At 61.4% G+C, this 10,889-nt stretch overlaps 1 protein-coding gene across 5 annotated transcripts; it reads right to left on the bottom strand.

Annotated features, from left to right (window-relative positions):
* Positions 1-1,472: 1,472 nt before the first annotated feature.
* On the bottom strand, positions 1,473-7,584 carry Slc22a12 (solute carrier family 22 member 12). Of its 5 annotated transcripts, none has more exons than XM_058579529.1 (11): positions 7,170-7,584; positions 6,831-6,953; positions 6,186-6,265; positions 5,683-5,837; positions 5,440-5,608; positions 4,104-4,227; positions 3,857-3,972; positions 3,418-3,680; positions 3,035-3,143; positions 2,612-2,815; positions 1,473-2,174 (listed from the first exon to the last, which is right to left on the bottom strand). In XM_058579529.1, the coding sequence occupies exons 1-11, from the start codon at positions 7,194-7,196 to the stop codon at positions 2,111-2,113; spliced, it is 1,434 nt and encodes a 477-aa protein (XP_058435512.1). In that variant the 5' UTR covers positions 7,197-7,584; the 3' UTR covers positions 1,473-2,110. The 5 variants fall into 5 exon arrangements, with proteins under 5 accessions (XP_058435512.1, XP_046301316.1, XP_058435511.1 ...); XM_046445360.2 differs by having other exon boundaries at positions 6,186-6,289; positions 7,170-7,581; XM_058579528.1 differs by having other exon boundaries at positions 6,831-7,584.
* Positions 7,585-10,889: the final 3,305 nt, after the last annotated feature.

Below are 10,889 nucleotides of genomic sequence, written 5' to 3' on the forward strand. Positions count from 1 at the left end.
CCATGCCCAGCCCTGCCCTCCACGAGGCTTCCTGGGGGAGCTTCAGGTCTGGTTGGGGCCAGGAGAATGGATAAAGGGGGTCCTCAGTCCTTTCCTCAGTCCCTGCTGCGTGAAGCCCCTGCTGCCATGAGATGAGACGCTGGGGTGATCGGGGACCCCTTTCCCATATTCAGTTCCCTTGTCCTGCTCTGTGGGATGCCCTAGTGGATTTGGAGGTCAGGAGCCCCCAGGTTGAGCTTTACAAAGAGGGTATGTCCCAAGTGGAGGCCTGCCATTGGGTGGGCAGCCCCCAGGGGGTGTAGGCCTCCTCCTGGGCAGGACACCCACTTGGCCAGTGCTGCTGCTGGCTCCCCAGAGTGGCAGGGCCCTGGGTCTCCAGCTACAGTCCTGTTGAGTTAGTAAAGGGAGGACCCCGGGTCCTGGCAGCTGTGATCATCTGGAAAGATCAGGAGTGTGGCACTCTGTGGATGGAGGGACAGCTCTGACCTGAGGGGTGAGCAGGAGGGACATACTGGGGAGAGGGGCAGCCACCTCCTCACTGGGTTCTGCCTCCCAGAAATTTATGGGCACCCTGGGGCCCCAAGAATGCTGAGCAAGTCCAAGAAAGGCGCTGGCTCTCAGCGGGCGGACAAAAGATGAAGCCAGGCCGGGCCGCCAGCTGTGTGGAGGGACCCCTGCTTCTGCGCTTTTGCCCTGGGGATCTTCACTGTGGGGTAGTCAAGGGAGGATGGCCAAAGGGCATGAGCCTCAGATGCCCAGGGGTCACACTGTCAAGACCAGGCCAGGCCAGATTCCATCTCCCGGCGGCCAGAGGCTGCTTCGTTTTCCCATTGACCTTTCTGTGTGTGCACGTGTGTGTGCATAGAGGTGTGTGTGTGTGTGTGTGTGTGCGTGCTTGTGCACACAGATGTTAGGACTGGTCACACAGGCACAGGTGGACTCAGAGACGCTCTCAGCACGTCCCCTGGTGGTGTAGCTGGGGGTCCTGTCTGGTGGGGATCATGCTGGGCGGCGCATGACCTCTGCCTGCAGCCACACACCTGTGGAACCAGAGGACCCTGCGGGGTCCAGGTGGTCCTGGGAGGGATGAAGAGGCCCTGCTGCTGCCCTCGAGAAGTGTCTCTGCAGGCCCAGATAGTGAGTCAAGGTCACTAGGGCCACAGTTGGGCTTGGAGACCTACAGACCGGGGCTGAGTCCTGCTCTGCCTCCTCCTGTCCGTATGGCATGGGCAACCGATTCCTACCTGCCTCAGTAATTCCATCTGTAAAATGGGGCAGCTTTTCCTCACGGAGTTCAGAAGATGATGAAAGGAGATGGAGCCGAGAGGCCCAGCACGACCCATGGCAAGGGCTGCACACAGCAGTGCCTGGGCCCGGCAGACCGGCGAGGAGCCCCCAGACCTCTCCTGCCCCCTCCCCCAGGCAGGTAGACCCTGGGGGCTCATCACAGGAGTCAGGAGGGCAGCCGTTCATTTGTTCCTTTTTTCACTCTTTATTCAATCCCACATACCACTGTCCCCCTGACCAGCTCTGGGTGGGACCACCTGAGCTCATCTGTTGGTTGGTGGGAGGAGCTGGGTGTGTGGATGTGACCTTGGGCCAGGGTGTCACTAGCACTGTTGGCTAGTGCTGTGCCCCCCGGAAGGAGGGCCCTGTCCTGGGCCTGGGAGGCCAAGAGGATTTCAGGTGTGAAGGTGGGGCTGCCGCAGAGCACAAAGCCCGGCGTGTGGCTGGAGTGTGGTGAGGCATGGGGAGGGGCTGGGTGGGCCAGGCCAGGCTGCCAAGGGCATCAGGGTGAAGCCGAGGAGCTCGGACTCCATTGCTTGCCCCAAATCAGGGGAGATGATGGTCACCTTTGACCCCTGGGGCAGGTGGACAAGAGGGGTGGCGAGCATCAGGGTGTCGCTGGCCCTGGCCTCTCGTCTGTGCAGCCAGAGGGAGGCCAGGTGGTAGGATAGGTGGAGGGCCTCCTGCCAGCCCAGCTGCCCTTTGCTCCTTCTGTGTGGGAGGGGCTCCTCTGTGCTCTGGAAATGGAGGCCTTGCTCTCTTCTGCCACCTCTGGAGGACACGAGAAGCCTCCTCTGATGGTCCATTGCAGGCGTCCCAGGAGCTAGAGCTGGGTGGCCTTGAGGACCACACACCTCGGAGGGCTGTGTCTTGCTTTCTTTAGTGCCCTGTTCGGGAAGGAGGCAGAGGGGTGTGTCACTCGAGCACCTCACTGGGGGCGGGAGGGCAGCCATCAGAGGGCTTTGCCGACGGAGTCCGGGACTTGTGAGGACCTCAGCACACCTCTGGATATCCCCCTGACAAGGCCACATCCCCCCTTCCCCGTGGCCTCTCTTGGGGTGGCCTGGGGACAGCTGGGCCATTTACACCTCCTGTGGTGAAATGCAGGGCAGAGGCTAAAGCCTTACAGTCAGGGGCAGACCCAGCCCTGGCTGCCTCCACTCCCCCAAAGCTGTGCTGTGTGACTCTGGGCCAACCCTCTATCTCTCTGGGTCTCTACTTCTCTGTTCAGTGAGGAGGGTGAGTGCCCAGGCCAGCCCGTTCTGGGGTTCTCTGGAAGAAGGGAAAGAAGAAAGGGAGCGCGTCCCAGGGCTGGGCCACTCACTGGTTCTGTATATCATGGATGGTGTCGGGCAGCGGCAAGTTCTGGGTTTCGGGCAGCAGGAGTGCAGCCAGGCCACTCAACAATGGCACTGTCCCGTGAACCAGCAGGGGCAGTGAGGGGGCATAGACGCCCAGCAGCAGGACCAGGGGTCCCAGGATGGCTCCCCCACGGGCGGCCATCTGGCCCAGGCCCACCGCCGTCATCCTGCCGCGCAGATGCTCCTGTGAGCGGCCCCCGTATCCGCAGGCAGCTTTGACCTTCTGCCCCAGCCCAGCCCCACGTGGCCCAGGGACTCAGGCTGGGCCACGACTTGCCTGGACAGCCCGAGACCACATGGAAGGGAGTCACGTGGCAGGAGCATCTGGGTCTGTGGCGGCCACCCCACCTCCCTCCCAGCCTAGGGCACCCTCTCCGGGGCCTCACCTGAGCACCGTGGGGAAGAGTTCACTAAGGAAGATGCTCACGCAGGTGAAGCTGGCCCCTAGCGCCCCCAGCCCCAGCACGGCCAGGGCTGAGCGCAGGGCCCCCATCTCTGTGGACACAGACGGGTTAGCAGGATGGGCGGCAGGCCTAGTTCTTTCCTGCTGAAACTCATCCCTGAGTCCTCATTTGTCCCATCCCGTCCCCTGGACTCTGCTGCTGCTTCCGCTGCTCCGGCCCAGCCAGGCCCTCGCGCCCCAGCAGCCTCCTCAGGGGGCTGCCGCTCTGGCCCTGGCCCTCGGAGGAAGGGGCCGAGGACCCCTGTTCCTGGCTCTGGCCCCGTGGTCCTGCCTCCCTGGGGGGTCAGCCGGGCTGTGCCTGCTCACCGTGGGGCACCAGGGTGTTGGCCAGGACGCAGAGCCCCGACAGCACCAGGGAGCCGGCCTGCAGCGGGCGGCGGCCCAGGCGGCTCAGCAGCAGCAGTGTGCCCATCTTGGCCGGGAGGTCCACGGCCCCGAGGAGCAGCTGGAGCAGGAAGATGTTGCTGCCCAGGGCCTGCAGGTTCAGGGCCAGGCCGTAGAAGGTGAAGGCAAAGGCGAACCTGGGGGCCGTGGGCAGGTGAGCCGGCCGCGTCCTGTCGGGAGCCTGACTGCAGAGGGGCAGGTGACCGGGTTGCCGCACCTCCTGGGGGCACTCTCAGGCCAGTGGCCAGACAGCAGAGCCCGCAGGGCCCTTGGCCACTTGCCGGCTCAAGCCCTGACTCCGGGCTCCCCTGGCAGCCAGCAGCTGAGGCCGGCCTGGTGGGGTGGGGTCCAAGGCACCTACCAGATCATCAGGGAGACCCAGGTCCGGAGGCGCAGCCCGGGTGTGCAGAACAGGGTGCCCAGGCTGACGGGGTCCTGGCCCCTGCTCACCTCCTCCTGCAAGGCTGAGAGCACGACCTGGGGGCGGGGGCAGAGGTGTCGGTGCTGGGACACCTGCAGCCCTTCCTCCCGGATACCCTCACCGGGAGCTGGCCCATGCTTGGCCTCCTGGCTGGGGCAGGGAGAGGCACTGAAGCCCAGGTCCTCACCTCCATGGTCAGTGCGTCCCCTGCTGCCCTCTTGCCGTTGATGGCGGCCACCCTCTGCAGCTCCTGCAGGCCCCAGTCCAGCTTGCCCGTGATGAGGAGCCATCTTGCGGATTCGGGCAGCCACCTGGAGTGCAGGGGTGTGTGGGGGTCACTGCCTGCCCCTCCCCCTCCTCTCTGTCCCCTGTCTCTCAGCTGGAAGGGGCCTCCCTGGCACCACAGCCTCAGGCTCCGAGCTGTCGGGTCCATGCTGCAGGGGACAGCAGGGTTCAGCAGGTGGGCCTCCGCCTCCCTCCTCCCTGGGCTGGGGTTGGGGCCCACCCTCTGTCCCTGGACCAGCTGCTGCCGGTGGGTGACCCTGTTCCTTCCCACCTCCTCCTGCCCCACAGCCCTCCCCCACCTCCTTCAGGAGCCAGGCTGGGCTGCACCCAGGCCCCAGGGGCTGCGAGTCCACAGAGTGGGTCTCCTGCTCCAGCGCCCCTGGTGTCACGTAGCCCCCTGTTCATCCTTCTTGCTGCCAAAGTCTCACCTTCCTCCCCAGGCGCAGGCCAGGAGCAGGTCTGTGATGTCACCCGTTGGCCAGCCCCGTCATCCCCTCTGGACCCCTCACGTCTGGCTGCGCCCACGGCCGCCTGCCCCGGCCTGCGCTGTGTTGCCTGCCCACCTCCCCACAGAGCCTCCTGCAGGCCCAGGTCCCTTAGCCAGGTGAGCTGTCCTGTGGGGAGCCACCTGCCTCACACCCACCAGGGTCCTGAGCTTGTCTGGGATTTGCAGAACAGGGGACAGAAGGGGGCTGGGGGTACAGACTACGGGCGACGAGCCCCAGTGGCTTGTCAGACTTGGGCACAGGGAGGAAGGGAGAGGTGTTGGGGGCCTTTGGACTCCAGCATCAGGTGGGGGGACTGCCCCCAATATGGGGAGAGCAGGTATTGGTAGGGAGGTGTCACAGGCACCTGGAGCTGAGGCTGAAGCTGGGGTGGGGCACAGTTTGAGGTCTGCAGCACTTGGAGGGGTTGGAGATGCTGGCTGAGACCCTCGAGGGGGAGGCCCTGGGCCGTACCCACTGTGTGCTTTGGGGTGGCCAAGTAGCAACACCTAGGCCACAGACAGTGAGTATGGGGGCTCCTGGAGGCCTCGGGACGTAATCCTGGGCGAGCGAACCCCGGGTTGGAGTGAGTTTGCGTCACAGGCTTGTGGTGTGCAGGCTCCCTCCAGCCCAAGTGACCCTGGCCTCCCGCACTGACAGCCTTCTGTCCCCAGGGAACGGAGAGTCTCCTACACTGGGCTCCTCAAGAGCGGGCAGGGTCTCTTCCAGGAGGGGAGAGGGTGCGGCACCCACCATGAGTACACAAAGCTGAGGATGAAGGGCACAGAGATGGCCAGCTGCAGCAGCGACCAGTCACGCACACCATAGGCCAACGCGGCCATCAGCATCTGGCCAAAGCTGAAGCCCACGGAGTTCAAGGTCATCACCAAGGGGCGGGCCCGGGCCGATGTCCACTCCATCACTGCGGGAGACGGCGTGGGTCAGCCCGAGGCCCGTCACAGCCTACCCTGCACGGCCCCAGGTTGGGGGACCTACGGAGACTGCCCGAGTTCATCATGATGCCCGCCACGGCGAAGGCCACCAGGAAGCGGAACAGGCAGTACAGGGGGAAGGTGGGGGCGAAGGCAGCCACCGTCCCCGACACGGCAGTCTGCAGGTAGTTCCATGTCAGCACCCTCTTGCGCCCGAACCTGCGGCACACACACCAGGGTGGCGGATCCAGGGCGTGTGGCGGGGTCACCGGGATCTGGACCTGTGGAGCCCACCCTGTGCCCACCGAGCCGAGGAAGCTGCCCTTGGTCAGACCTCGGGAGAGTCAGGGAGCGCTGGAGGTCAGCGGAAGGCGTGCTCAGCGGGGAAGGGCTGCCCGTCACCAGAGGCCCTCCGGGCACCCAAGGCTGGTGTGGCCACGCGCAGAGTGACGAGCCACAATGACACTCTACAGCCCCAGAGCAAGGCGAGTGACCCTGTGGCCCGAGGAGCGACCAGACTTGCTCTGGTGACATGGAAAAGGGACCCACCAGGACCGGGGGGCTCACCTGTCCGAGACGTGGCCACACACTGCAGCTCCCACCAGGACCCCCGCCAGATAGATGGACTGGGACACGGGCTTCAGGAACTGAGAGTCACACACCAGGTCCCACTGGTGGGAGAGCGGGGGAGGGGTAAGCCCAGGGGGGCGGGGGCCGGGGAGCTAGTGGGTGGCTCCTACGGAGGGGGCCCCCTCTGGGGGCGTGGAGCAGGGCCCCCGGGTTCTGCCAGGGCACCGCAGTGTGGCTTGGTCTCCTGAGGAGTGCACTGCCACCCCACCAAGCCCTCAGTGGCTCCCTATTGCCCCTGCCCTGCCCAGAGGCCACATTCCTCCTCTTCTTCACAGAAACGCCCTTTCCTGCTTGCTGGGACCAGCTGTCCCTCTCCACTGGCCCAGATTTGTCTCATGTCCCTTATGAGAAGGCACCTGGGCTTGCCCTGTGTGCTTTGTCCTGGAGGAACCCAGCAAATGGTCACTAAGCGCCCCATGACTGACAGCCAAGTGTCAGCAGACACATTGGGAGGTCCCCGTCCCCTGCAGGGCTGTGTGGCAGAGGCCCGGCTGAGAGCTGACCCCGGAGCAAGGGAGGCCGTTTTGAGTCCAACTACTGATCTGTGGCTTTGACCCCCAGGAGCCAGGTGTGGCCCCTTACCTTGGTCACGGTGGTGGAGGTGAAGCTGCTGCGGTCATAGACCCAGCCGTCCACACACGGCTCTGTGGCGGCCTCGCTCCAGCTGGTGGCCGTGGCGTTGGGGTCCAGGAGCTGCCACTGCGGCTGGCGGAAGCGGAGACACTGGTGTGGCTGCTGGTTGGGGCCCCGTGGGACGGAGACAGCCAGGAGGGCCTGGGGACTCAGGGCCCCTGTGACGCCGGCCTGGCTGGTGCCGTTGTCGGCCGAGAAGTTCTCTGCCATGTTCTGCATGGTGAGCAGGACGATGGGGACCACCAGGGCCATCAGCTGGAGAATCTGGAACCTGCCCGTGCCACCTACTTGGTCTAGGAGTTCCAGAAATGCCATGGCGCCGGCCCAGGGGGCCCAGGGAGGCGCCCGCTTCACAGAAGCTGGTCCAGGGCCCAGGGCCACGAGGCACAGGCCTGCGCTTCCCACAGCAGTGACCCCTCCGGCGTCCCCAGCCGGGCAGCCGGGAGCATGTCAGGGGCCACCGGCTTTGCAGAGCTGGGCCTGGGACTCCTTGGCATCCGCTCACTGGCTGTCACTTGGGGTGGCTCCCACCGAGCCCTGGAGCCACATGCTGTGACCCTGAGGCCACCCACATGTCCCAGGGACACTGCTGCCCTGGGCCTCTGGAAAAAGCTGACTTTGGAAAGTGGGACTTGGAGACGGAAGCCACCCACGCTGGAATTAAAGTGTGACCAGGGGCCGCTTAGGGCAGAGGGTTTAGCAATCATCCCAGACAAAGTTTAACCCGGCCCTGAGGGAGGCGCAGGCGCAGGGGATCGGCAGGGCTGGCCTCCCTCTGCCTCAGGGAACCCGGGCTCTGCGCCCGTGGCTGCGTGCCACCCCCCAGGGCCCCTGCCTGCCTCACAGGGTGGCTGTGGCCATGGGTTGGCCCAAGAGCAGGTGGCCCCGGGATTCCCCTGTTCTTGGAGCCTCCAGCGGCGTGGGCTCGGGGACACATGTGTCCCCATGCGTCCTAGCCTGTGGGCTGCCATCACTGAGGCCTGCATCCCCTCTGCCGCTACCCTCTCCTGAGTCACAGTGGGGCTTTCTGAGTTCACCCGATGCCCTGAGCTCAGGGTGTCCACAGCCACCTTGGCATGGCCGAGGCTGAGGTCCCCACAGGTGCCTCCCTGGCAGCTTCCCTGTCTCAGCTTTTAGAGGCTCCATCCTTCCAGCTGCTCAGGACGACACCAGGGGGTCACAGGGGAATCCTGTCAGTTCACCTTCAAAACTTGTCCGGGGGCCAGGTGCAGTGACGCTCTCCTGGGATCCCAGCAGCTTGGGAGGCTGAGGCAGGAGGATCGCGAGTTCAAAGCCAGCCTCAGCAACTTAGCGAGGCCCTAGGCAACCTAGCAAGACCCTGTCTCTAAATGAAATATAAAAAGGGCTGGGATGTGGCTCAGTGGTTAAGCGCCCCTGGGTTCAATCCGCGGTACAAAGGAAAAAGCGTTCAGGAATGCCACCCGCTCCACGGCGACCGTCTTGGCCCGTCGGGGTGAAGCTCCTGGGTCAGTGCAGTGGCCTCTCCATAGACTCCTTGCTTCCACCTTTGAACCTTTATGGAATATTCTCCGCCTGAAGAACAGGGGTCAGGCCACATCACGGTTGTGCTCAAAACATGGCCGCACCTCCTCACCTCTCTCAGAGTAAAAGCCAGTCTTTACAGTGACGCCGTTGGGCCAGCCATTGCCTCTCCAAGCTCATCTCTAGTCCTTGCTCTCCACACATCAGCTCCCACGACCTCCTTGCTGTACTTTGTGCCACATGCATGGCTGCCTCAGGGCCTTTGCACCTGCTGTTCCTCTTGCCTGGGCCCCTCTTCTCCCAGAGATTCCCGTGGAATCCTGAGGATTCCTTCAAGTCTGTGTTAGGAAGGCTTGTTCTCAGCATGGACTTCTCTGAACTCCCTGACTAAACTTCATCTGCCCCCATCCTTGGCACCCCCAGTTCCGTTGCTTACATCTTTTGTCTCCGTTATACTTACCACCATGGGTCACAGTACACGTTACTCATTCATTTGTTTCTGTTTAGCTTCCTACCATTTGAATGGAAGCTCCTTGAAGGTGCAGATAATGGCTATTTTGTTCACTGCTCATCCCATCACTTGGCACACAGTTAGCACTCAAGCGTGGAATAAATGAGTAAATTAATTAATGAGCAAATGCTTGACTTACGTAATCCCAATGTAATCCAGGATCCATTGGAACCAGTATCCTCCTTGTGGGGGCTACTCAGTTTCAGGATCCAGCTTCCCAACTTGCTCTTTAGTTGAATTCATTTTGCTTTTTAAACCTCCTATTAAGATTTTTATTTCTCCAATCATGGACGTTTTATTTTCAGAATTTGTAATTTTCACTTCAAAATCCCTATTTGGTTCTTCCTATTCTGACTCTACCATTATTTTGGTTCTGCCTGTTCTTGTTTCCTAATTTCCACTTCTTGTTTCATGGGCACACTCATTTCCTCACTCTCCAAGAGGATTCGGAATGAGCTTTTCTGGTTGCTATGGAGACCCATTCACAGAGTAGATTTCACAGCATGTTGACAGAGGTGCCAGCTTCTGCAGGAAGCCCTGGGGATACAGCAGGGAACCCAGGAGATCATTCCCTGCTTTCCTCTCATGCTCTGTGGGAAGGCCTGCCCGTGGGGGAGGGGAAGCTGGCCAAGAAATACACGAAAAGTAGTGAGTATGCCACGGAGAGCTACTAGGCCACATAAAGGGTAAAGAGTGAAGGGAGCAGGCTGGGGCTGGGGCTCAGTGGTAGAGCGCTTGCCTAGCATGTGTGAGACTCTGGTTTCGATCCCCAGCACCACATAAAACTAAATAAACAAAATGAAGGCATTGTGTCCATCCACAACTAAAAATATTTTTTAAAAAAGAGTTTAGGGGGCTACTTTAAGCAGTGCCATCAGGGGAGACCTCTCTCTGGGGGTGATATCGGAAGAGACCTGAGTAGGTGAGAGACAAGACACTCAGCTGGAGAACACTCAAGGCAGAGGGTGAGCCTGGGCAAAGGCCCTGGGGTACGAATGTTCTTGGACACTCAAGGAGTAGTAAGGGAGTCAGTGTGGTCAGGGTGCAGTGAGCAGAGAGAGTGGGAGGAGTTGGGGGCGACCAGCTGCAGGATCAGAACCCACAGCTCCTACAGCTCTGATATATGTATTAAAAGACCCCTGGCTTCCATGAAGGAAGGGGCCGTGTGGGGGAGGGCCCCCAGGAGCTGTGGGGTCAGGCAGGCCAGCAGTATTGGTAAGGGGCTCAGGTCCGCACTAGCCCCGGGGAAGGAAACGCTGGGTTGGGATGCTGTGAGCTTGGCATGGCGTGAGCCATCCGGGCGGGGGTGTCACGGAGTGACTGGGAGTTACTAGGGCATGAAAGGCATTTCAGGTCACAGGGCTGGATGAGTCCACTTTGGGAGTGACCTTTCATAGCCAGGAGGGGTGGTTTGAGGCTGAGCCTTCCAGTCTCTGGTTTTGAGAGGTCAATAAGGGAGGCGGGGCCAGAGAGAGAGAGAGAGAGAGAGAGAGAGAGGTGTGTGTGTGTGTGTGTGTGTGTGTGTGTGTGTGTGGTGTGGAAAACCAGGACAGCCGGGTTCCAGGAGCTGGATGGAGAGCGTTTGACCGGGTCATCCACAAGGTCAAGTCTGGGGGTGGGGGAGATGAGGACCGGCCGGGGAGCCGCAGCGTGGACTTCTCCAGTGACCATGGCTTGAGGGTTTGCTGTGGACTAGGAGTGAAATCCCCACCCGCCTGGGTTCCTTGAGGACTGGAGGAGAGGAAGCAGGATCAGTGAACGCAGTTACACATTAAGAAACTTTGTATACGGAGAAGCTGGGAATCGGGGAAGTGGTTTGAATGGAGCAGACTGATGCTAGCTGCTATAACAAGCAACCCCCAAATATATAACGGCTCAGACACCATAGAGGTCTATTTCCGCAGAGGTTTATTTATTTTGTTAATCAGTTATTTTTGTGGATCGAATCCAGGGGCACTCTACCATTGAATTATATCCCAGTCCTTTAAAAAAAA

This window comes from Marmota monax, unplaced genomic scaffold (assembly GCF_021218885.2).
Source record: "Marmota monax isolate L192 unplaced genomic scaffold, Marmota_monax_Labrador192_F-V1.1 WCK01_AAM20220418_F8-fsc00038, whole genome shotgun sequence".
Taxonomy (NCBI): Eukaryota; Metazoa; Chordata; class Mammalia; order Rodentia; family Sciuridae; genus Marmota; species Marmota monax.